This window comes from the organism of the source record quoted next, unplaced genomic scaffold (assembly GCF_019419815.1).
Source record: "Pyrus x bretschneideri cultivar Hongxiangsu unplaced genomic scaffold, Pyrus_bretschneideri_v1 Contig61, whole genome shotgun sequence".
Lineage (NCBI taxonomy): Eukaryota > Viridiplantae > Streptophyta > Magnoliopsida > Rosales > Rosaceae > Pyrus > Pyrus x bretschneideri.
Window position 1 is genome coordinate 169,958 of NW_025999800.1, and position 26,019 is coordinate 195,976.

At 36.4% G+C, this 26,019-nt stretch overlaps 1 protein-coding gene across 1 annotated transcript; it reads right to left on the bottom strand.

The window, feature by feature from the left end:
- Window positions 1-1,168: 1,168 nt before the first annotated feature.
- On the bottom strand, window positions 1,169-6,184 carry LOC125471779 (linoleate 13S-lipoxygenase 3-1, chloroplastic-like). Its single transcript, XM_048572527.1, has 8 exons — window positions 5,582-6,184; window positions 5,075-5,355; window positions 4,096-4,333; window positions 3,663-3,992; window positions 3,289-3,482; window positions 2,742-3,043; window positions 2,301-2,564; window positions 1,169-2,121 (listed from the first exon to the last, which is right to left on the bottom strand). Exons 1-8 carry the CDS (start codon window positions 5,934-5,936, stop codon window positions 1,365-1,367), a joined length of 2,721 nt encoding a protein of 906 aa, XP_048428484.1. The 5' UTR covers window positions 5,937-6,184; the 3' UTR covers window positions 1,169-1,364.
- Between the last annotated feature and the right edge of the window lie 19,835 nt (window positions 6,185-26,019).

Sequence of the window (26,019 nt, forward strand, 5' to 3'; positions counted from 1 at the left end):
GTAACTTGGGAAGCTTGGTTTTATTGCTTACTCACACCTTCTGTTTGGTGCCCTCCAGGTTTTAGCTGCTGAGTTTATATCGACAAGAATCTGTGGCGAATCTTAGTATTGATGGATATTTTTGAGGGTATGATTCTTACTCACATTACTGTACTTTACTTATGCTCTGACATCGCGCGTGAAAATGGGTTCGCTCCCACTCGTAGCGCACTCTGGTATTTATACACTTTTGGAATCAAATTCATTCACTTTTTATACACTATCACATTTTATGGCTTCGTCACCTTCCAGGTGTCGGCCAGCACAGCTCGATTCAGGGTCCAAGTGGACTTCCTGGGTCGGGGTGTGTCACGTAGTGGTGGAGGATGAGCTTGCCAAGCTCTACCATGGAGACGATGTGTTATATTCATAAGTGACTTATCGTCGGGAACACTCACCTCCTTCTCAAGCTGAGAAACCACTTCTTTTCCGTTGAAATATTCAACCAAGAACAGAGTCTTAAGTCCAAGGTGAGGCTTCGCCACCACCTACACAACGAAGCCCAAACGCCCCAAACCCATCATCTCAATTTTTAGTGTTGATGGCCGTAAATTGAAACTCAAAAACTCATATTCTCAACTCTATAAAAAATAGAAATCAAGCGAAAAAAAAAAAAAAAAAAAAAAAAAAAATTTCTACATAGGATCAACGTAGGGCTTTAGCCAACGTAAAATAAACATTACATTACATGATGGTAAGATTCAATGGACCTGATATTGATGAATTATATATTTAAGGAAACCAAAACTTTCTGCCAAGTTTTTTGAGAAAATATTCCCAATGCTTGAATTCAATTCCACCCTGGAATCATTATAGCTTGGACCTGACATGGCAAATTTTAAAAATTTTGGTCACTATAGCAATTTATTTCAGTGATATTCCGCTGGCCTGCTCCTATGGAAGATTTCATTGCTAATTGAGGTGATCTTAAACTTCTCTTAAAACAGTGTAATAATTTACAACCAAATTTTGTAAAATTCACGAATTTTTTTTTTTTTTGGTTCGCTCTCTAATTAATTAGTACTTATTTATGCTGGTAGGAAAAATAATTGGCTGTTGATCATAAAAAATTGTCAATAGAAGAGGAATACAATAAAAAAGAAGTCGATGATAGAAAATAGAGAGAAAATGACCAACTTCTAGAACATTATTAATTACGAATAAATTATTGACCATATACATCCCACTAGATTTTATTTTTGTCCTGAATATACATCCCACTAGATAACCCAAAGACAAAATAGCCTGATTTAATTACAAATTATTGAGAACGGTCAGCAATTGCCACCACCACCTCAAAATAATGAACTAAATGTTCTCGAGACTCATATCGAAATACTATTAGGCACACCACGACACGTAATCCCAGGGTCGGAACTTGGTACAAGCAACTCATAAGGCAAAACTCCTGCTCCACACCTGTGTTTAAGATTTGGATCACTATTCCTCCTATCAATCTCCTTCTCAATCTCTCTAATCTCTGCAGAAAACTTGTAAAATGCCTCCACCACATCAGCATCCCCTGACCAAGTAGACGGTTGCTGCCTCTCCCCGAGGTACTCCTCATCCGGCGAATGTGTCGATAATGTGTCCACCACAGCCATGTATTTTGTGGCTTCCAGGACGCTTGGCAAAGCTGAGAGAAAGAACTTTTGTGGATCTGATATGAAATTTGCGTATTCTGGGTCACCCTCTTCCGGGATCAATCTTCTCATCAGGGGTGGCCTGTTGGGGACATAGCCTCCATAAGGGTACTGTGCAAAATTAAGTGCAGCATGTTGAGCTGATGCTAGCCAGATCAATGTGCTGAGGATTGAGACTAGGTCATCTGCTGTGGACAGTAAAGGCCACCAGGTTTCGTGGCGGAGATCAGCGTGACCTACATTGATGGACTCCCAGTACCATGCTTGCAGCTCTCTGTCTTTTCGGATTACACTTGAATCGGGGTAGTAGTGGTGCACGTAGGTTCGAACCCAGTTCTCGATTGCACCCCAGATGAGTAATCCATCACTGCCATATGGGTAGTCTTCCATTACAAGTTTCACACCATGGGGTTGTGTTGGATCAGGCACTGCCATGCCCCTACATTACAAAATAATAAACCAAATAAATTAGATGAGGAACATAAAAACATATAGTACATGTAGGTAGCGTACGCTAACCAGACTTATATTGTCAAGCTGTAAATTTGAACCATACATTCAGGAAAATAGTAAACCTAATGGAAACGCATGCAACATGCTATATCTTTAGTCACCTACCTTTGTACAAGATCTGCAGGAAGGCTTTGATGGTCAAAGCGCCAGGTTTTGTACGCTGAAGCACTGATTTCCATGGCATACCGACCTGGAGTGAAGCATGACTCGATGACACCATCAGCGCTGATCAAGCTCTGGCGAGCCAGTGCATTGATCTCTAGTGTGTATCTCATGTGAGGATCCAAAAGCTTGAAAATCGGGTGCATTGCGCTCAACTGTCTATGTGCTGCCAAGATAAACGGCTCTAAGGTCGCATGGGTACGTAGCCTGAAACCAACGCGACAAATTTTTAGCACAAACAACATTTGCAACAAAATTATATATAATTATAAAATAAGTAACTCTAAGTCGGTCACATAAATTGGTATGAATAATTTTGATAATATATAATCAAGTATCACATAATAATATAAGCCAATATGACAAAAGAGAGAATTTATGTACCAATGGTGTATGAGTTGGTGGACGCCGGCATCATTGGCGCTGACATGCGCCTTAGCAAGCATCCACATCCAGTTGGTGGTGGCGTCGACAGCAGGAGTCAAAACACGCTTTGATCTTGAACTTGGTCCCGTATTGGGGAGGGTAAGCTCAATGGCGATGGGCTTCAGAGCTCCAGTAGGTGTCAAGAAATAAATGGTACGAGTTGCATATGCTTTTCTCCCATCCAGAGCATTAATCCGATCAAGAAATGGAAGGTATACGTCATGGTAATCCACTATGTACAACTTGTTCTCATCCAATGCCTGCAAAATTAAACAATACAAAAAACAAAAATGAGCAACAACATTACAAAATATGGTTCATGAAGGAGGTGTAAGGTCCCATAAAAATTGGAAAAAGTTATTCCAACTCCTAGTATGCCATATTTAAACTACCAACACTACAGATTGACGATCGGAATGTCAATAACAGCTTCCTTAAAAAAAATATCGGAAGTATTAAAAAAAAAAAAAAAAAAAAAAAAAGAGAGAGAGATAATGAGCAATACCTGTTGAACAGTCATGCCATAGAGATTCGGTAAGATGTGTTCTTCTTTAAGAGCAGACTCTAATGGCCCATAAACCTCAGGATCAAGTTTGCTTTCCGGTGGAAAAACCTTAAGCCTCTGAATGCTTAATGGATTAACCCCTGCAACTGCTTGGCGGCCAAATTCGTCATCTCGCAACCAAACCAACCTGTCCTCTGCACATGAAATAATATCTAAGTTAATCAAAAGATTAATCATGGCTTCTGAGTCATTAATTAGTTATTTAGGGTTTATTATTTTCCCACACAATGACTGCGCAATCATATTTTTATAAACTCAGTGGGCACATTGAGGGGTTTATATTGATTAAGAGCATGTTTATAAGTGAAACTCACTGCTTAGGATCTTGGGGGTGTCATATTTGAGAACGCCCTGGTTATAGTCCTGGAATTTGCTAACCATACTTGGCAACGGAAGCTTCTTTAGGAATTCATCCTTCAAACCCAATTTGAGGAGGACGCCTTCACTGTAGAGGCTGTCGATGTCAGCGTATCCCCGGAAGTCTTTGTCAGCTTTGAAGCTGGACATAAGGGTGGGGATCAAGTTGTGAAGAACACCCTTGAGCCTTCCAAATGAAAATGTGTCCATTTTTGACTCTTCAAATTGTTCATCTCTTGGCACATACATTGGTAGTGGCTTCTCAACCCTGCTCTCCGCTTGCATATCTGTGATACAAACAAAGCAAACAGACAATTCAAATTTAAGTTATCAAGATAGAAGTTTGGTAACATAATGTGACAGACAGTCTACCGAGTGAACATTTCATACCAGTATCTGTAGGGAGGCGACCGGTGCGACATCTTCTAGGGTAAGGGATTTTTTTACCGCCAAGTGTAGGCCTAGCAAAGCCGATTCCCTTATCAGGATTTCCCAAATCATTATACAAAGCATAGTCATAGATCCTATCTGATAATTTTCTAACTCCACTGCCATCACCCCTCAGATTCTTCAACTCCCTCTGTCTCAGTTCCTTAAGCCCCTCAGGGGTCTGGTCTGGTAAATATGGCTGCTCAAAATTAAATAAAAGTCAATAATTATTTAATGCATTTAAACATGCTGCCAAAAATAAAAATTCTGTAATAAATTAAGTAATATAGAACAAAAAGACTGGAATGATGATAGTTGGTAATGGAAAGCGATCCTCCAGATCTCTTCCACCAAATCTTCCCCATCAATCAATTTAAACTCTTGAAATTTGATCCAACGACTAAAGTTGTTATAACTTTTAAAATGGACCCCTGTTTTTAGCCGTTAGATCAAATTTCAAGAGCCCAGATTAATTAATAGAAGGATTCAGTGGATCCCTTTCAGTTGGTAATGCTCTGTGGGGGCTAATGTTTTAGTCACAATGAAAAAATTTTACATCAAGAGATTTTTTAATATGACCGTAACACATGATGGTATATTGGAAAGATATGTGTGACAAAAAATTAATAATTTAAAAAATTAAACTTTCTACCGTTTATATAATAATATATGACGTATCATACGTGTTCCGATCACAATGAAAATTTTCTACCATAAAAAAAAACAAAAAATAAAATAAGAATATTAATAATATCTGTAAATGCTACAGGCTGCTTGCCATGAAGGTACAAACTGAACCATTCAACTTCTGTGACGTAAATATACCCACCTAAATTATTAGTCACTTGCAGATGTAATCAAAGCCTTAAATAAAAAATTAGGTTTGACTTTCCAACCTAGGCCAAGCAAAATCGATGGGAAATGGAAAAATGGAATCTACCTTGTTGCAGAAGACTATTCTTTTCCCAGGGTGATCTTTCTTAGATTGAATCCAGGAATTTACAGGAAAATGCAGTGGACCGCAGGCAAAACCTTCAAGGGTTATGGTGTCCAGAAAGAACTCGTTTTGGTGCTTGTTTGTAACTGTGATTGCTCCTGGGACGCCAAAATTTGAGTCCACAATAAACTCAGCTGTGTAATTCACCCTTTCTGCCTTTAGATTTGATTTTTTAGACCAATCTTTTACCACACCTTGACCGCTTTTCTTGGGAGCCTTCGTTCCTACAAAAATTTAGGGAAATAAAAATCTTAGTACAATTTTAAATAGTGTACTTAAAGAAATTAACTTTCATATTTCTAAGTGATTTCCACACACTCACACACCCTTGTTTATATTTAGTATTCAAATTGAATAAACAAAAAAAATCAACCGACAGAGATAAGAGGAGAAAAAAAGTGTGAGTAAATCATTTTCTTCTAAGAAAACTCAGGTAGTAAAGTTGCTTACTTGGGTCTAATTCTGTACTGATAAGCTCCAAAACAACATTTCTACCAATTTGGTCAGCGAGGGAATCCCAGTGCTTGGAAATGGCCTCCTTAAAATCCTCCTTGTTCTTATTCCTCACAGTCACAACAGCTCTCACCTTGAACTTCACAGGCTTCTCAGCAGAAAAAACAGGCACAATCTTCACCAAATCTTCACTGATGGCCGCCAAAGGACCCCTCTGTGACCTCCTTAAATGCACCGCCGTCCTCTGTGAAGGCACCAAACTTGGTCTTGCCAAAAACAACTTAGAAGATGATGAAAAAAACTCAGATTTTTCAATCAGAGAACTGCCCATGATTTGTTTAGTCAGTGCCATCTTCTTCTTCTTCCTTAATTCTCTGCAAACTTAAATTTGTTCGAGAAAGTTTGAATCTTTTTTTTCCTTGCTTTGTGCAGAGAAAAAAAAAAAAAGAACGGTAGCTGCAGAAGAAGGGAGATGATTTATTTGTCAATGGAATTCGCAGAATATGATGAGTTGGTGCCTCTGCTTTAGTGTATATATATAAAGAGAAAATGATCATGCAAGAGAAAAGTTCGATCACACCGTCCACACGTTTATTTTAAAATATGTGCTTGTGAAAAACACTTGGGCATTTTCCCTTACTTTTTAATGTTGGCTTCGTTTTTTGTATTTTTGTTTTTGGGAAACATTTTTCTGGGGACGAATTCAAAGGGAGAGAAAGAGAGACTAAACGGGTCCGAGTCAAAAACGAGTTTCAGGTTTCCGAGTAAAGACGCGGTGCGGTAACGTGGGGAAGCCAACGAGAAACTAAGATATGTTGGTTGCAAAGGACGAGTGTCTCCTTGTCTTCTGTAGAAATGGCAACTGCGTCCGTGTGTGTTGAAAAGTTTCATGAGTGTGAAGTTGATTCTTGGAGAAGGGGTTTAGCAAATGGTCCATGGGTGATTTGATAAAATATTAAGTGTTTGAAAAACGTATTACTGAACTAAAGTTTCATTTTTCTCTTTGACCATGTTTGGTTCTTATTTAATATATCCACTTTATTGTTACAAAATAGGAATTAGAATCCTAAATCTTTAAGCTATTCATAGTTTCATGTTAATTATTTTACCCACTACCGCTATCCATTACTAATTAACCTTGAAAACTTTTGACATTTCTTCACTAGAAAAAGTTTTATTTTGTTTTATTATAGCATTTGATAACTTACAGTTTAAATGGTTAAAGCATTTACTTTTATATTCGAAGTTCTATTTTGGATTGTCTCTCTCAATATTTATTGTTTGAAAGAGGCAAGCTTTTTTTTTTTTTTTTTTTTTTTCTTTTTGCTCTTCATGATTTATCAAGAACCTAGTTTTTTTTTGGTCAACTATCAAGAACCTATTATTATATTTTCATTGAATACGTACATATGTTTTGTGCTTGTTTCTGAAAGGCACAAAACGTTTGAGACAAAAATTTGGAAATGCTTTTGATCTCGTACAAACGTCTTTTTTGGGAAAAAAAAAAAAACCTACTGTATGCTTATTCAAAAAGCATTTTCAATTTTTTTTCATTGAAATTTCAATGTGTTTATGACAAGAACACTAATAGAACAATCTTTAGGAGCAAAAATATATGTTATGGATTAAAATATCATATAAACGTTAATTTATTGGACATAAGGTAAACTGATCAACTTCATGAATTGTATACATGCAATATGGTGGTGTTTGGTGGTGGTCAAAGTAGAGGTGGTGATGATGCTCATTGGAATGACAGTGGTGGCGATGATGGTGTCAATGTTGGCGGTGGTGGAGGTGGAGGAGATGGTCATAATAAGGTGATGAGGCGACATGGTGATGGAAGTTGATAATAATAGTCATTACATTATGGTGAATGACGAAGTATACCAATAGAGAATTAAGAAAAATGAAATCCATCAAAATCTTAAAGAGAAGAAATTGGATTTAATGTAACAAAAACTTACAACGAAAGCACCAAGTCCATCAAAATTCATGGCTTTTAAAATCCCTTAAAGTAGATGAAATTTTGAACACCTAGACTATCACATCACGACCCGGGGCGAATCACTTCCACGGCCCGCTCCACCACCGTAGCACGATATTGTCCGCTTTGGGCTTACCATTCCCTCACGGTTTTGTTTTTGGGTACTCACGAGCAGCTTCCCAGTGGGCCACCCATCATGGGATTGCTCTAGCCACCTTCTCACTTAACTTCGGAGTTCCTACGGAACCCGAAGCCAGTGAGCTCCCAAAAGGCCTCGTACTAGGTAGTAATGAGAATATCCATATAAGAATCACTCTCCTGAGCGATGTGGGATGTCACAATCCACCCCCCTTAGGGGCCCGACGTCCTCATCGGCACACCACCACCAAAGTTAGGCTCTGATATCAAATTGTCACATCCCGGCATGGGGCGGATCACTTCCCGAGCCTGCTCCACCACCGTAACACGATATTGTCCTGTTTTGGGCTTACCATTCCCTCACGATTTTGGTTTTTGGGAACTCACGAGCAACTTCCCAATGGGTCACCCATCATGGGATTGCTCTAACCCCCTTCTCGCTTAACTTCGGAGTTCCTACGGAACCTGAAGCCAGTGAGCTCCCAAAAGGCCTCGTGCTAGGTAGGAATGAGAATATATATATAAGGATCACTCCCCTGGACGATGTGGGATGTCACATAGACTTTTGCCAAACTAACAAAAAGTCATAATTAAATAACACAAGATTTTTGTAGATATATTAGATCAAAAAAAATCTTTATTTAATACAAGGTGACTTATCGACATCTTAGATCATCCTCAAAGGAAATGTCAAATTATAAGAGTCACATTCCAATTGATGGCTGATGTGGCAATCTGAAACCTTATGTCAAATTTTGTATTTCTCCAGCCGAATTGACAAATGTTATTTTATTATTTAAATAGAGTTATAAATGGTTGTAATTATTAAAAAAAATGTTTAAAAAGTTGGAATGTTAGTGGAATGAGGGATCCACCATTAAAATAAATTAAAATAAAATTTGACATTGATGTCAAATTTGACTTCGAATCACAAAGCTTTCAAATCTGGTGCAAATAACACTTTGGTTGGAGAGATTTTTGTGTCAAATATGCATAGTAGCATATTACCTAGGATTGCTCTTAAAAATCTGTATTAAATACACTTGAATTTAATGGTAAAGTAAAGTCTATCAAATTCTATATACAATACGTCCATTAAATTTGCATGTATACATAGTGAAGAATAATACTATATTGTATTTAGTGGCTGAAAATTTTGGTAGGAATATGAGTAAAGTAGTACACAACCATAGACGACAATGACATGGAAACTTCATGTAAGCATACCGCAAGTTATTCGATCAAAGCTGACCGAGTGGGATATGGACCACGTCCAACTCAACCCGAATCAACTTTTGGGTGGATCCAAAGCATAATCTTGTATTTGACAACAAAAATATGGTCTGAAAATTTCTGTGTGCTGATCTGTCCCCTTATATCTTAAACATAGTGATTCGCGTCAATCTGTTCGACTAACCATCTAGCTACCCAGAAACTGCAAGAGAATCAAACATTAATTAATTTGGCCACGACCACATTGACCACCATGACATTTCCCAAGTGCAATATTAGAGCACTTGGTAACTCGTAATCAGATTTATTTATATGCATATTAATTCCTGCTTCTGAAGACTTCAAATTGAGACTTCGGAGTTTGGCCACAGATTGATCAAGTTAGATATACTACACATTTCAATAATTCATGCACGTAGGTTACTAGCAATCATTCATGCACGTGTTATAACTGTGTTTGCTAGTGTAACCAATCATGCATGCATATGTAGATGCTATATTTCAACCATTCATGCATGTAGGTTGTATGTGTTAACTACATTAGAAGAGGCATGAAACTATCGAAATTATAGAGAAAAAGATTTAGAAGGAAATCAAAGCTTGTATTTAATGGCAGATCCAGAAAATAATATTATAAGGGTTAGTAAAAATAGCGCGCGCAAATTTTTTTTACCATAAATAGGATGTATATCATCATTTCATCGAATCTTGGTAGGCCTGAAGTTATTTGGAAAGACATATTGCACACCTATTAATGCTTCATTTGTGAGGGTAACTAACATGTTTCAAGGGTGCTCCCATATGAATGCTTAACAAAGAAACACACTTATCTTGAACACACTAATAATGTTTGATATCATTGCATCCATTAATATGTTTGTCCAAAAATGATGATGTTGGAGGGCATGTATGAAGTCAACTCTAATCTTCAAAAGGGTAGCACCCAAGGTATTTATAGACATTCACCGAAATTCGGAGGGTCAGCAACCAAAGTATCTATAGATGTTCATTGAAGTTCAGGAGGTCAGCTGACCCCCATGCCCCTCAATGCATCCGCCACCGCTTGTATTTGATAGTTGAACAGATTACAGAAAATGAGAGAGAATTTACGATTTATACTAGCCTACAAAGTAACTAACTCGAACCTTCTAACAAACTCTTACTAGACCAATCTCCATCATACATCTATTAATAGTATGTCGATATCCACATGAGCGATATATTTACGATTGTCAATTATCTATACGTACATAAATAACTGTAGTCTGTTGATAAATTGTAAGCCTTAAAATGTTGTGACCAGTATGTTGTATATTGTATATTCATGCGTATTTCCGCTAGGAAAGCTGCCATACTTTGAAGTTTGCTTTTTGCAACCAAATCTGTGTGCGCATGCAAAGTTCCAAACGTTAATTATACCTTTAAGGCTCGTTTGGTATGCCGTATATAGAATTGGACAGTACTAATAATAAAAAATCGAATGTTTGGTGCCTAACGTATTTAATAGTACCCAGACTAAATATCCGACCCCATCAGACCTCGTTTGGCAGCTCGGACTGTACTGACTATTTCTGTCGGATAGGATAAATAGCCACCGGATAGTACTGACTAAATTAGTCGGGTGTTTGGTGCAATATCGGACTAGTGACCGTATTATTTATACTGTGTTTGATATTATACTAGATACGAGGCATCAAACTTTAAAAAAAAAAAAATTTAAAAATGAAATCATTTTTTTGTTCCCAGGTCTCTCCGCACCCCCCAAACACCCTCCCTCTCTCTCCCTTCTTCTTCCCCGACGATAGAAGAATCCCAAATAATTGTTCCCCAGCTCTCTCCGCCACACCCCCCAAACTCCCTCCCTTTCTCTCTCATATTCTTCTTCCCCGACTAAATAATCCGGACGTTTTGATTGGTTTTATTAAGCAGGTGTATACCGTATTATCCTATCCGACTGGTTAAATTAATCCGGTACTTATTTAGTACGAGTGAACGCCAAACACTAGGATCCGTATAACTAATCCTATCCGATCCTTTATCCGATTTACCAAACAGATACTCTTCACACCCGACTAATTATCCTCCTCAAAATCGGTGTATTATTAGTCCGACTCTCTGCTTTGCCAAGTTCCTTTTCTCTCTCTCTCTCTCTTCTTCTCTCCGTCAGAGGAACGCCCCTTCCTCCATTCCTGAGATCCGTTACGACTTGCGAGGTCGATCCATGGCTTCCAAACAGATCTTGAAAGAGCTCAAAGATCTCCAGAAGGACCCCCGCATGGCTTCCAAACGGATCTGAAGGAGCTCAAAGATCTCCAGAAGGACCCCAAATCTCCAGAAGGTCAATCTATGTTCATTTTTCATCGTCCTCAGCATGTGTCGAAGTTCGATTTGAGAATTTTCCTTTTGGCGATATGGGTTGTTTGTAAAATGGTAGATTATGATATGGGTTGTTCAGATTTTGGGTGCTTGATTGGTTCTGTGTTTGTAGTTGTTGAAGTTACATTTTTTGGTGAAAGAATTTTGGGAAATTAGAAGAAAAGTTTGCGAATGCAGGTTAAAAAGTTTGTTTTCTCCCCTTTTCTTTTTCATTAATCATCATTTTTTTTCTTAAAAATAATAATATATTTTCGAAGTTCTCTTATGGGTGCATTGCCAATCCAGTATAAATAATACGATATCAATCTAATATTGCATCAAATTGCTAATTAATTTAATTAATACTATCTAATAATTATTTATCATATTTAATTAAAATAATCAGTACAATCCGAGCGCCTCCTTAAAAAGTAACCCTCAGTTAGTCAGTTGTATAGCGTTGGACGGGGGCACTGTCGCCACAAAAAGTAGAGTGGGCCAGGTATCTAATTAGTGGATTTTGCATAGTTGCATTTTGTAATGGAAAACCAGAAGTATTAGCAAATTTATAGCGTGCCGCAATTGTGACATTCTGTAAGTAAATTATTTCGGAAAGCTGGCTGCATACCTCACCTGCACGAACTTTCCTCTAGTGCTTCTCATAAGAGCAGTCTGATGACTCTTAATTCAAGTCAACCTTATTTTGATAACAACTCATTTGCAAAGCAGTCAACAATAAATATTAATCAAAATCTCACTAGAATTTGATTGATCGAAATTGTAATTTCTAAGAAAGCTTAGAAGGCTGTATTACTTTGAGTTTTAAGTTAAGGCTGCATGATTACTAGTTAATTGGTCAATTCTGTACAACCCTTATCTGTTGAATTATTGGAGACAGTTCAATAACGCAATCGGTACTTTAATTTGAGAAGGAAAATGAAGGTGGCATGTCATGCATTTGAGTGAAACTTTAGTTGAAAATAAAGGACTTGGGGAAAATTCAGAATTCTTAATAATCTCATATACTTTGGAATATTTATTCTTTTTCATAATAAGGTATTTTTAGGAATACAATGGAGCAATAATAGAAAGTAAATAAAATCAAACCTTTGTTCACAAAATAAGGAAACCTAGACCAAATCAAATCATATCAAATCTCTAACTAAATCAAATTATATCAAAATCCCTAACTAAATCAAGTCTCTAAAACACTCAAAGGAGGATATGGGTGGGTTGTGAGGGACTTTGCCAGATTGCAGCAAGCGGCATGTGGGAAAGCGGGCTTGGTTTTCAATAATACAACAATGGCAGAAGTTGCTGTGATTTGTGCGGCGTTAATTGTGCGTATTGAGATGGGTTAGGATAGAGTGGAGATTGAGTCTGACTCTTAGGTGATAATTAGTATGCTTAATGGGCAGTATGTGTTAGATGCTACATTAGAGTTTATAGTTTCTTATCCATGATATTGGTCATTTGGCATCTCAAGTAGGAAGTGTGAGGTTTGTTTTTGTCAAGCGGAATGGAAATGCCCGTTGCTCATGCTGTAGCCTCGTATGTTGCCTTGCATGGAAGTGCTTTCCATTGGGATGCTCTTAGTCCCGAGTTTTTATTTAGTATTCTTAATGAAGATGTAAACGTTTCTATTAAAATTTAATAAAAGTTATACTTGAAGAAAAGCAAAAAAAAAAAAACTTTAACATTTTAGTCAAAGTACATTTTGACATGGCTCATATGTATAACTTATCTTAAATATTAAATGGTCTCAGTTAATTACTGAGCATGTTCATTCTTTTTGGACAGAGATGATACATATCCACATGAAGTAGATATTTTCTCGTTTAATGTTACATTGGAGAATTCATTGCTCTATTCACCATCAACACCAGATTAATCTCAATGATTTGATACTTTTTATTATAAGAAAAGTGAGCCACAACTACCAAAATTAACTATTTAGTTGTTGTTGTGGTTGGCGTACCAATGATGTTAAAAAAAGAAAAATGTGGCAGAAGGTCAAAAAATGTGTAAATTTTTAATGTATTACTATTGTGGTGCGGTTATTACTTACTTTTAGCTTTTTTTTATTTTTTTTAATAGTAACATTATTGTTATGCCAACAACAACGAAACAGCTACTAATCTTAATAATTGTTGCTCACTTTTCTCGTAGTGGTTTCTCCTTTGTTGGTGCGAATGATTTGCCTTTTCTCAACCCACGGTTTTGAAGAAAATAAAATTGATCTATGAAATGGTAATATAGGTCTTGCAAAATAGTTAATTGGATTATATAATGTTTAGTAAACTGTGGATTCTAGTAGACCTAATTCGTTCTCACATTGAGGGATTGAGGGTCATAACTAGCCATTGACCGTAGAACTACTCGCTCTTGAAATTTGACCCAAATTAGAGAAGACCAAAATAGAAAGGAACAAAAATAAGTATAAAAAGACAGACTTTTATTACTTATTAGGTTGGTCAAACTTTAGTAATCAATATTAAGTTGATTCAATCAACATATGTAATAGAATAATTCAAGTTGTAGTTTTACGATTGTATTCGAAGTCCATGAGTAAATTAAATTAAATAATGGAACACTGCAGCTAGGCAAGTCATAAACTTCTCAAACTTAGATTTAGAAATTGTTATCAGCATAATGCTTGTGTTCTTCATGTACGCCTACTTATACTAGCGACCTACCTAATTGTATTAATTGTATTGTAGAAATTTTAAGGATCAATGATTGTCTTAGATTTTTGCTGGTCCCTCACTGTAATAATAGATTTACAACGGTAACTTGGTATATCTACTATACGACCATTAACTAAAATATGGTTGTGGTTAACTAGTTGGCGGGCTTGAGGAATAATAGAAGCCATACCCAATTGAAAAAAATGTTATTTTTCTTTTTATCATCCAAACAACATAATTATAACTATTCATTCTCTTTACCATCATTTAAATATTATATATGCAAATGATTATTCAATTTGGAAATCTTCTAGCCATTCATATGCAGAAAACAAATGGACAGTTCATTATGGGAATGCTACTTGTTACCATAACCGTTGATTGGTTTAACACTTATAGATGACTAAATGGTCTTCAAATTGAATGTTTTATTTATTCATTTATTTTTTTTGCAAATATGATGATGATAAGGAGCATCAATGGTTCGATCATAATGTTCAGATGGTAAATCCGTTAACCGTATTGTGGGACAAATTTTCAATATGGTTATTACATTAGAAAGAAGTTCAATTTTTAAGAGAGAATTTTTACTTTTCATAAAATATTTTTTTTTCTAGCACTAAATTAATTGAAATTACACATACACTATTATTTTCCTCTTTTGTTTTCCTGTCATGACTTAAACCCTATTATTTTCGTCTCCACTTCATACATGCATCCTTGAACGACACTAAAATAAAAAAAAAATAGAATTTGTACATAACATGCATGCATATGCAGTTATTAACGAAACATATTATATTCACTTTTTTTAATCAAACCTTAATAACATGCATATGCAGTTAGTTACAAAAAATATTTATATTCACTTTTTTAATCAAACCTTCATAACATGCATAGGCAGTTATTTATTTTTCATCATTTTTTTCTCAATGTTAAAATATGAAGTCAACTTATTGTTAAGATTGTCTTAATTTGTACTCTTTCCATTGACTTTAATTGTCAAGAATTTTCTCTTTTTGTCGAACTTTTATTGTCAAGATTAAAACAATAACAATGTTAGGATACGCTACCCTTCTTTATAGTTGTTTTTAATACAAGCGCTATTTTATACTAAGTTGATGGGGGACGAAAAAGGGAGTTAAATTCCCAACACAGTGTATTGAAATGGAAGACCACAACCAGCATGACAATTCATCACGTGCTTCTTTATAATTTATTTCATCAGTTCATTCCATTACTTATTAAATCATTTAGCTTCACAGTATTAATCTCGTGGTAAATATTTTCTCAATCTTCAAATTCTGTATAGAATGCTCAATTTTGCGTTTATTGAAAAATGTTTTAACGGTTGATGGGTGGTATATATGTATATATAATTAATACTAGAAGACAATTCAATTGCTCTATATTATGAGAGTCAGGTTTTATGTCCCATTAGATATAATTTTTTTTTTTGTTTTAATGAAATTCTCTCATACCGTCGAGGTTTCTTTATAAAAACAAAAAAAACATACTAGAAGACAATTAAGGTTAGAAGCAATGCCTTCGTCTTCAGCTTTATATGTATTATAATATACAAATGTGTGTGTGTGCGCGCGCGCATGTGTGTGCATGCATGGTCCACGTAAATGTGTGTGTGTGTGTGCATGTATGTTCCACGTATATGATTGAGAGACACATAATACTAGTACAGTACACCAAACAATTGTAGGCAGCCGAATAATTGTTGCTATAAATCTTTTCTGGTCATGCCCTCCCGAGCATGCCAAATCCCATTTGGTTACCAGGCATACTTTCATTCCCGAATACCAAATCTTGACCAGCGCTAGCCGACAACTAGAAAAGTTCAAAGCGTTAACCGAACACACCATGCATGTCACCATTGCACCGGCCAACAGATTCTGCAAAGACTTCCAAGTCCAAACATTAACCAAAACAAAATTTATTGTCCTTTTATAAAAGTCCGTGCACCATGCATGCATGCTCCACCGTCCCGGTTAGCACTGGGGTTAATAGCCAATAATTTTGTGCCATCTATGTACGTAATTTTTGTTAAGACTTTAAAGTTGAGTTATCTGTCCACAATTGATCATATTGATATTATTCTAATTTAATTACTTACACAATCTGGTAAGTGGTGAATTTATCACAAAAAACATCAATTGCAACTAAAAGCGAAACTGCTTAATATATAAATTGTAATTTAATTTGTGAAGTTTTTGACCTGGAACTCTATTCTCTTGCGATTTTTTTGATATAGCATTATACAACTCTCTTCCCAAAATACAATTAGCTAGGAGGACAAAATAAACTTGAATTATTTTCAAATGAATCTTCATGGGAAACATGTGATAGTCTTTGGTCGGTAACAAGATCTGGGACCCCTCCGCAACTTAATGGATTTCAAGAGCCTAAGATTGAGGATGGATCTAATATTTTACAAGAAAGGTTTGACCCATGGCCCAACAATTGGGTCTGTTCATTGTCCTCTCATCTTTACCTACAACCAAAACAAGCTAGACCCAAGAAACTTGTGGTGATATTCTTAAACATGCATGGGACGGAGGTAAATGCGCCTTGGCCCACAGGAGGTGGTTTTCCAGACTTGGCCATTATCGACGCCACCTAATATATTGGAGTAAGCTGAAATTTCCAAACAATTCTGCTAAGAATGGGGAGATTTTGGGGAAACTATCAGTTATTCAGGCAACCCATTGTCACACAAGCTATGAACTCCACTCTATGTTGTCCTTTTACCATGGAAGAAGTACGAGATATCACTTTCCAACTTTGGTCTTTGAAGACTCGGGGCTCGACGGCTTTCTCGATCTATTTTCATAAATTTTGGAAGACCATCTATGATACCAATGTTGATATACGACAATGGAGTTTCAAGAGGGATGGTTTTGCTCCAACAACTTAACCAAACTCACATAACCCTAATTCTCAAAAGTTCCCAACTCCGAATCCACCTCGCATTATAGACTAATTATAGCCTTTGCAATAACTCCTACAAAATCTTCTCCAAGATAGTAGCCAACTGACACAAAGCCGTACTACCTGACATTGTCTCTTGACACCAAAATGCTTTTGTGCCCAATCGACAAATACAAGATAGTATTTTAATTGCCCACGAATCATTATTTGAAGATGAAGAATTTGGGCTAATGTTAGATATGAATAAGGCTTACGATCGAATGACACTTTTTGGAGGTTACTATAATAAAGACGGGATTTGATGAGAGATGGATTGGGCTGGTCTTGATGTGTGTCACTACAGCATCTTCCTTAGTAGCGATCAGTGGAAAGTCAGGGCCCTTTTTCGATCCCACCAGAGGACTGAGACTGCGGGATCCCCTCTCCCCTCTCTCTTCCTTCTTGTTAGTGAAGTATTATCCCAAAAGTTCTTTTTGTTCAACCAACAACAATTTTCTGTAGGGAATTAAACTTTGAAGAGGAGGCCCTACCTTGTCTCATCTTTTGTTTACGGATGACTCTCTCTTCTTTTTGAGAGCAAGTGAGACAAATTGCAGCAGATTGATGCAATTTTTTTATGAATATTGCATGGCATCTGAGCAGAGCATATTATGAAAAATCCTCAATTTATTTGAGCCCAAACACACCTATTTCTCTTGTCAACACAAAATATTCTATTTTGAACATTTCTGCCTCTGACGATCCAGGGAAATATTTCGGTCTTCCTTCAATATGGGGTAAGTTAAAACAAGATGCTCTTGTTTACGCCAAGGATATGGTTTGGAGCAAGATACATGGATGGAAAGCAAATACACTAACGATGGCTGGTAGGGAGGTGCTCCTGAAATCAGTGGCATTGGCGGTCCTATACTATGTCCTGCTTCAAATTCCCCATCTCGACTTGCAACTCCATCAAGGGAGATCTCGGGAGGTTTTGGTGGGGTGATTCTGATAGGGTGAATCACATCCATTGGAAAAGCTGGAAATACTTGTGTCGTTCTAAGATGTACGGGGAAATGGGCTTCAAGAACTTTGAAAACTTTAATATTTCTCTTCTTGCAAAGGAGTGCTGGAGAATTTGGAAAACCCCGACACTTTTGGGTTCATGTTTTCAAGGCAAAGTACTTCCCAAGGTATGGTTTTCTAAAAGTTTCTGGATTAACTCGCCCTTCATGGGCTCGGTCTAGCTTACTTAAGGGCAGAAGAATTGTACTAGAGGAGGTGAAATGGCATGTGGGGAAATGGTGAATCAGTCATCATCTGCAAGATAATTGGTTGCCTATTTCGGGTAGCAGCTGCCCTCGGCCGTTACAGGTAAACTAAAGAGTTCATCTCTTTGTATATCGGAATATAGTGCACAATACAGCTCTGGTTTTGGGACGTAAACTACTTAAATGATTCGAAGGTGACAACAACTAAAGAGTTGCATTCAACACCAATGCACTGAGAGATTACAACTAACGTGCCATCGGACCATGGAATAAACGATTTAATTCAGCTTCAATAATACTTGCAAGTCCAAGATTAGCATACCTATCCACCATCAGAATTTCTTAACACTTACGCCTCTCTCGCACAAATCTGGTACTTTGAAGGCCACCATCCATATTGAGTTTATACCTGCCAATGGAGTGAGATTTTTAATTAACTTTAACAATCTGCTTAGAAGGCTTAGTATTCAGAGACAGCTTTCAATCAAACCAATTTCTGAAAATCGAATGAGAGTATTTTGAGGACAGAAGGGGGTTATAATGCCACAAAGAAGTTGATACATCGATAGTTGTAAGTAAAGGGATCACAAATGGTCATCTTCGGTTAAAATGCAGGAAAACTTCTTAAATATTGAATGAAACACGCAACACAAATTTTGGAAATACACCACATAAACATACACCTAAACTTATTTGAGCCGTAAAGGACAGAACTTCCTATTCGTCAGAAACTGATCCTTCTTATTTGAGCCAGGCAAACTCGGTTGCTCATCAATTAGCTCGTTTTGCTCTCCATTGTGGAAATGATTGTACTTGGTTAGATGAACGGCCGTCCATATAATTAGTGATCTTCTTGTGGACGATGTCTCATTACTTTGTACTAATTAGCCTTTTCATGCCTTGAATAAAATATATGTCGTCTTTTATTCAAAAAAAGGCTTACACTTGTTGAGCTACTTCATGAACTTGTCTGCTAACATTTTATGTCAGTGCAGACGCTCCAACTCTAATTTATGCGAGCAACTTGAAAAGTCCAACCAACAACTTTTTTAATATACCAGTAGAAAATTAATAACATTTTAACTTGTGAATTACTAATTTTCCAATCACTAATTTTCTTAGACCTGGTTTGGTACTGAGGTGATTCTGAAAAAAGCTGGTATCAAAAAAAGCTGGGAGCTGTTTTTGTGTTTGGTAAACATTCAGCTTCAGCTTTTTTTCACAGTTTTTGGTGAAAAAAAAAGCCAAAAACAAGAAGCTGCAAAACCCAGCTTTGAAAAATCGGCTTTTTTCACATCTGTTTTACATAAAAATTTACCAAACATTATAATACTGTTTTTTTTTTTTCAAAAGCACTTTTACAAAAAATTTTACCAAACACTCTGCTGCTTTATTTCACAGCCGCTTATTCTCACAGTACAGCAGAATCAGTTTTTTTTCAAAGCACAGCAATACCAAACCAGCCCTTAATCAAATGTAACCTTCTTCTTTTATTTACCACATCTAAAATAACTCCAATTTGGTCATACGTCACGAGCAATGAAGACTAGTCTCCAAGAAAAATGATGATTTGTTAACATTAATGCCGAGTCTGTCCTCAAAGGACAAGGAGAAATCATGATGATTTGAATGAAATAGTGTTCAATTTCACACTCACAAAGCAAAAATATACAACTTCTAAGAATATGTTTAATAGTTTGAGGAGCTATAATTGATTTATGCTAACGTAATTGCTTAGTTTTATTCATCTTCTTGACATGATATGTCTTCAACAATGGGGTTGAATTGGTATGCCTAGTATATACACAATCTGAAGCCCGCTTTATATATTGTTACCAAATGAACCGAAGAACATAAAATTTTGCAGCGTGATTGTCCTCGTGTTTCTCAACTAGAGTTTGAGTATTGTCAATTATTTATGACATTGATAGACTAACAAGATAATATAATACTACATCAAAGTGCCATTGAATCCATCAACTAATTGCCAAATATGTTGTTCTTGACCTTTTCGTACAGGTTGACATTCTTGAGAATACTTTTTGCCCAACTTAAGTCAACTATTTAACTTATTGGCCTGAGATTCAGTGGATGTAGGGTTTGTTATTAAGAAAATTAATGAAAAATGCTTGAAAACTTTGAGTTTTAACGAAAATGACAAAATTAAAGGTAAAGTGAATAGTATCATGATTGATATTTTAGTGTAAAAATATAATTTTTCATTAAAATAAACGGTACCGAGAACTTTTCGTTAAAGTTCCTTTTATTATTTCCATCATTTTTATTTCTTAGTAGAAAGAGATGGGTTAGGGTTTATCAGAATTGACTTATGACATTTAAACAACTGTAACTATTTATCTATTGCATGCACGGTCAGTGGGGCTTCGACTTGAAAACAAACCCTAATTGTTTTTTCACACAGCCAGTCATATACTTGTTAAACTTTATCTGCTGCTTTGGATTTTAAACTTCAAAATGCTCAAACTTTCATTCCAAAGTTGACGTGATATTGTGGTGAATATGTAAGTAGAAATTTCGGACTTTGTTGTCTTATACGGCGGATGGATCTTTCAGATCCACTCATCTTAAATAGGACTCACCACCTGCAAGTCGTCATACGAGCAGGACTCGGGATTTTAATAAACTCGTAATCTTTTTTTTATGCTATATAATGTATGAGTCTATCCTCAAGTTCCTTGTCCTAATTATGATGCTATGTAATAATAGAGATGAAGCAAAAACGCGAGTTGCGTGCAAAACCTCGAAATAAAAGTGGCTGTAATTTAAGTGTATCTGTTGTAGCCATGGTGGAGTTAGGGGTAGCTATAAAAAACTAAAAATCAAAACAAATGGAACCGAACCCCAAAATCGAAAAAACCAAAAAAAAAAAAAAAAAACTAAACTAAATGTGAGAACTGAACTGAACCGAAATTGGTTGGTTTAGTTTCAGTTTTCATAGTTTAGAAACTGAACTGAACTGAACCGAATCAAATTAAATATATATTAATTTTAGTTATTTATTTATGTTGAGTATTTAATTGTGAAGGCCAATGTATGTCCATCTATTTTGTGCCCAGGTAAAGCTTTTTAATAATAAATAAATAAATAAATAATAATTCTTTAGAGAACACTCCATGGGAAAAGCTATGTGTTTTTGCACAACGTTTTTGGAGGCACAAGTTCACAACCTAGGTTTGAGTCGATATAGTCCACAGTTGACTAGACTCCAGTAACATTTTGTAATTGATGGAACAATTCCATTACATATTATTTCCTCATATACCTTTTTGGATTTTTTTCTCTCATTGATCCTCTGATATATATGGTTACAAAGGTAAATTTCGACAATCATTTCAGCCCTTGAAGAAAATGGATCAGTGTGATACTAGTAGGAAAACAAAAAAATAGCAAAGAATGTTTACACCAACCAAAATCCCTCTTAGTGTGCACACACACCAATTTCTTTTTTGCCTAAAAGGCCCTAATGCAGAGGTTTTATTATCTGAACAAGTGAAACCGTGATCATGACCACTTTCACAACACTCGTCCCACCTTTTCAGTCTTCTGTTTTTCTGCCTCTTTTTCCCATTTCCACATGATCTGCTTGAACTCGAATCTTGATTCCTATTTGCAGTTTAGCCAAGGTTCTAAAAGATGTCAGGCGTTAGTTGGGCGATGGGTTGGGGTCTAGCACTTAGATGGCTATGCAAGGCTTCGGGAGCCTAGACGGACTAGGCGGATTTAAATAAATCTATTATATTTTGTGTAAATAAGTGTCTATTTATACTTAAAATATATATAATTTCATCATAAACTACAAAATAGAATGACATATATGTTATGAAGTACTGGAACATAATGAAACTATAGGGCACAAGCATATAAGGTGTATTCATTTAAATATTCAACAAGTCTCTTACAATTTATTGAAAAAAAAAAAATGCAAAATGAAAGTTATCTATTTTCCGTTTAAGTAAGTCGCAATCTAGGTGGTTGCCTAGGCGGGTCTGGGCAGGCTAGGGGGTGCTTAGGCAGCCTAGGCGGGTGCCTCAACATGTCTAGGTACTCTTTCTTAATTTTCAAACATCTATGCATTAATTAGGGCAGTAGTCAGCTGTTTAGCGCCTAGGCGAGGCCTAGGTGAGGATTTTTAGAACAGTGAGTTTAGGAGGTTTGACACCTTCAAGAGCATGCCAGTGGGAATCACATTTACACACTTTTTGCATTGGCTTGGAGGTCTGCCTGTTTTTAGATGGCCAAAATTGGTGCTTACTCAGTGTTGTGTTATCGTTTAGATACCCAAATGTGATGCTCTTTTCAAGGTCCTCACACCCCTTTCCCTTTTTTTCCAGTTCTCTTGACGATACTGCTTGGTCAATGCAAATACCACATTTGTTCACTTTTGCATACAAGAGACGTCTGTTTAGGTAGTGCTTTAAATTCCCACGTCAATCTGTTTATTATCTATTAAAAAAAATCGAACCGAAATCAAACCAAAAATAGAAAAAAAAAAAAAATCAAACCAAACTGAATCAATCAATAATTTCGGCTTGGTTTGGGAAAATACTGAACCTATTGGAATCAAACTCACCCGTAGGTGGAGCAGTAAAAAAAGACAAGCAGCTCAAAGCTATAGGTAGGTAGACATGCAATGCGAGCAAACGTTGGAATCTCATGACAGCTTTGTGTGTCATATGAGGTCACACCTGTTGGGCATGCAAATGGTTAGTACCCTTCAATATTAATGCCACCACTTGTGATAGGGCTTTTTCTGTTAAGGATCAAGAAGGTCCACCGGATTAAATCTTTGCTTAGCTGTTAAAATAGGATTGTTAGCTCATAGAATCTGTTAGAGTATGTTAGTTGTTATGGTGACTCAGCTAATATTGTAATGTATTTATACGTGTGTACTCATTCATTTGGATATATGGAAAACACACAACTTCAATTACTTTCTCTATCTACAATTTCCCTATCTCTCTCTCTCTACCTTCAATATTCTCTCAGAATCATGAGTTTCTACATTTTCTTCTATCCATTGTAGTTCGGCTTCAAATGTCTCTTCCCTTAGTTTAGTGTAGAATATCAATATCGTTCGGAATCGATTGCTTAATGCACTTTAATTCGGAGTTTTCACTTTATTTTGGTCTTTGTGTACTTTTCCAACTGTCAAACAAAGCATAAACGGAAATGAAATCAAGCACTAGGCAAGTGGTATTCCAATCATATAAGCAAAATTGCAGAGAGGCACAGACTAATTTAATATAATTTTGCAACAATTGTCAGATATATAATTTAATTAGGTTTTGGATTGAAATTTTCTAGTCATGGTTTAGTTCGATAAACTTCAGGAACTAATGTAGATCTGCTAAGCAAGATCAAGCAGATATACAGAACACAAAGTACAAGACCAAAAGCATATATTATCATTTCAGACAGACAAAAGCATACAATGTGCTAGCTATTGCGAGTTACACCTCAATAATTCATCGAGGAAGATGAAAATTATTGAAGAAGTCATTGGATCCCATCTCATCCCTGCTATTTGAGCACTAGATACCAATCTAATTTCACCGTCATATATGTAGTATTACCAACTCTTGCATGCTTTCTTAATCTGTCAGTTATCTTTATTTATCAACAGTTCTCTATCAGCAAGGTTATCACTTTCTGGCTTTCTAAGATAACTTGCCCCTACTTTCAAGCTTACATCAATTTCCGCTCGTTGCGTAGATGGTCGGAGTATGTGCGTGGTATAACTGGTCCTATATCTTTCTGTGTTTATCTCCCATCTCATGTATATAAGAAATATGTTGAGAGTGAATTTCATGTCAGGAAAATAAAAGACATTTCATGTACTTATATTGGATCACTTTTTATATTGTCAATCGGTGATATGGTAGAACTTCAATTTTTTTATAGTATCAGAGCAGATTGTTTCATGTGTAAAGCCAATGATCACAGTGGTCGTGTCATCCAATTTGTGTTGTTTATGTGTTAGGCTCGAAAATTCCCACACGTGATGGAATGCGTTAAGAATAAATCTCACATAAAAAAAAGGAGAGACATTACATACACTTATAAATAGTTAGATTACTCTCTATATTATTAACAGAATTTACGGTGAAATGTCAACTTCATCGATGATATATATACAAAGAATCTTGTGCAGATGCTCTGCTTAAATGTTTTGATTCCCAAACCAGTCAGGGTGTACCTCCCAAAGCTCTTAGTGATTTGCAAAGGAGTTATTTTACTTCATTGATTTAAGCCCGATTTAATGGTGCATATAATATAAGTTGAATTATGATCATTAAGGATGTCAACTGATCGGTTTGGGGACGAAAATGCTACATCTATTCCCATAACTACGAAACTTAACTATATCCATAACCACAAATTAACCATCGGGTATTATCCATAACCGTACCTACCAGATAATGGATTCCCCATCGGTTAACAGTTATCCATCTTCGTTATTACAAAAAATATATTCGCCCAACTGATGCATGATAATTTAGTAAATATTAATTTTGTTATTAAATATTTGATGTTTAAAATGATTTAATTAATGGATCTTGTGGAGCATGAAAATTAAAGCTAAACATTGATAATGTTGGTTGATCTTTTATATAGCCCATAAATACCATTAAATTCTCATAGATTTTGATTCATATCAAAACTATTGAACTTTGCCATACAATGCAAATCACACAATGCAATTTTTGTATTCTCAAGGTAATGGATTCGGTGAATAATGAATACACACACACACACTGTGACATCTCACATCGTCCAGGGGAGTGATCCTTTTATGTATATTCCCATCTCTACCTAGCACGAGGCCTTTTGGGAGCTCACTGGCTTCGGGTTCCATAGGAACTCCGAAGTTAAGCGAGAAGGGGGCTTGAGCAATCCCATGATGGGTGACCCACTGGGAAGTTGCTCGTGAGTTCCCACATCGCCTGGGAATTGATCCGTCCCGGGCTGGGATGTGACAATTTGGTATCAGAGCCTAACCCTGGTCGCGTATATGCCGACAAGGACGTCGGGCCCCTAAGGGGGGTGGATTGTGACATCCCACATCGCCCAGGGGAGTGATCCTTATATGTATATTCCCATCTCTACCTAGCACGAGGCTTTTTGGGAGCTCACTGGCTTCGAGTTCCGTAGGAACTTCGAAGTTAAGCGAGAAGGAGGCTTGAGCAATCCCATGATGGGTGACCCACTGGGAAGTAGCTCGTGAGTTCCCAAAAATAATACCGTGAGGGAATGGTAAGCCCAAAGTCGACAATATCGTGCTACGGTGGTGGAGCGGGCCTGGGAAGTGATCCGTCCCTAGCCGAGATGTGACACACACACATATATTATATAATACTTTAATATTATATATAATTATATTATATATTATTCGGTTCGGATTCGGGTACGGATATGGATTGGGGACCCCTATAACCATATCCAAAACCATAATTGAATAGTATTTACGGTTTTTCCCCATACCCAAAATATACCCGAATTTCCATACCCAAATCCAATTCATTCAGGCGGTTATCCACGATTATCGAGTTTAACGGTTAGAATTGTCATCCTTAGTGATCAGGCGCCACAGACGTAATGACTAATTAAGATCTTCTCCTTCAAATGTACATTAAATAATAACGTAAATAACTCCAAGCTCGGCAATGCGATGTTGTATGTGTAAGTAACTTGTAATTAAGAGCATCTTCAAAATAGATGTTAAAATGTCCAATTACTCAATAACGGTAATAAAAGACAGCAGTAATGTTTTCCAATTGATAAGTCAAATCTGATATGACATGACATAGAATGACATTACTGCCA

What these genes read in the sequence shown, in the direction of transcription:
- LOC125471779 (XM_048572527.1), bottom strand. Translation starts at nt 5,936, where the DNA reads ATGGCACTGACTAAACAAATCATGGGCAGTTCTCTGATTGAAAAATCT. An exon ending in CACCCCCAAGATCCTAAGCA is followed by an intron (nt 3,483 to 3,662) that starts GTGAGTTTCACT and finishes TTTCATGTGCAG; the next exon opens with AGGACAGGTTGGTTTGGTTG. An exon ending in CACCAACTCATACACCATTG is followed by an intron (nt 2,565 to 2,741) that starts GTACATAAATTC and finishes CGTTGGTTTCAG; the next exon opens with GCTACGTACCCATGCGACCT.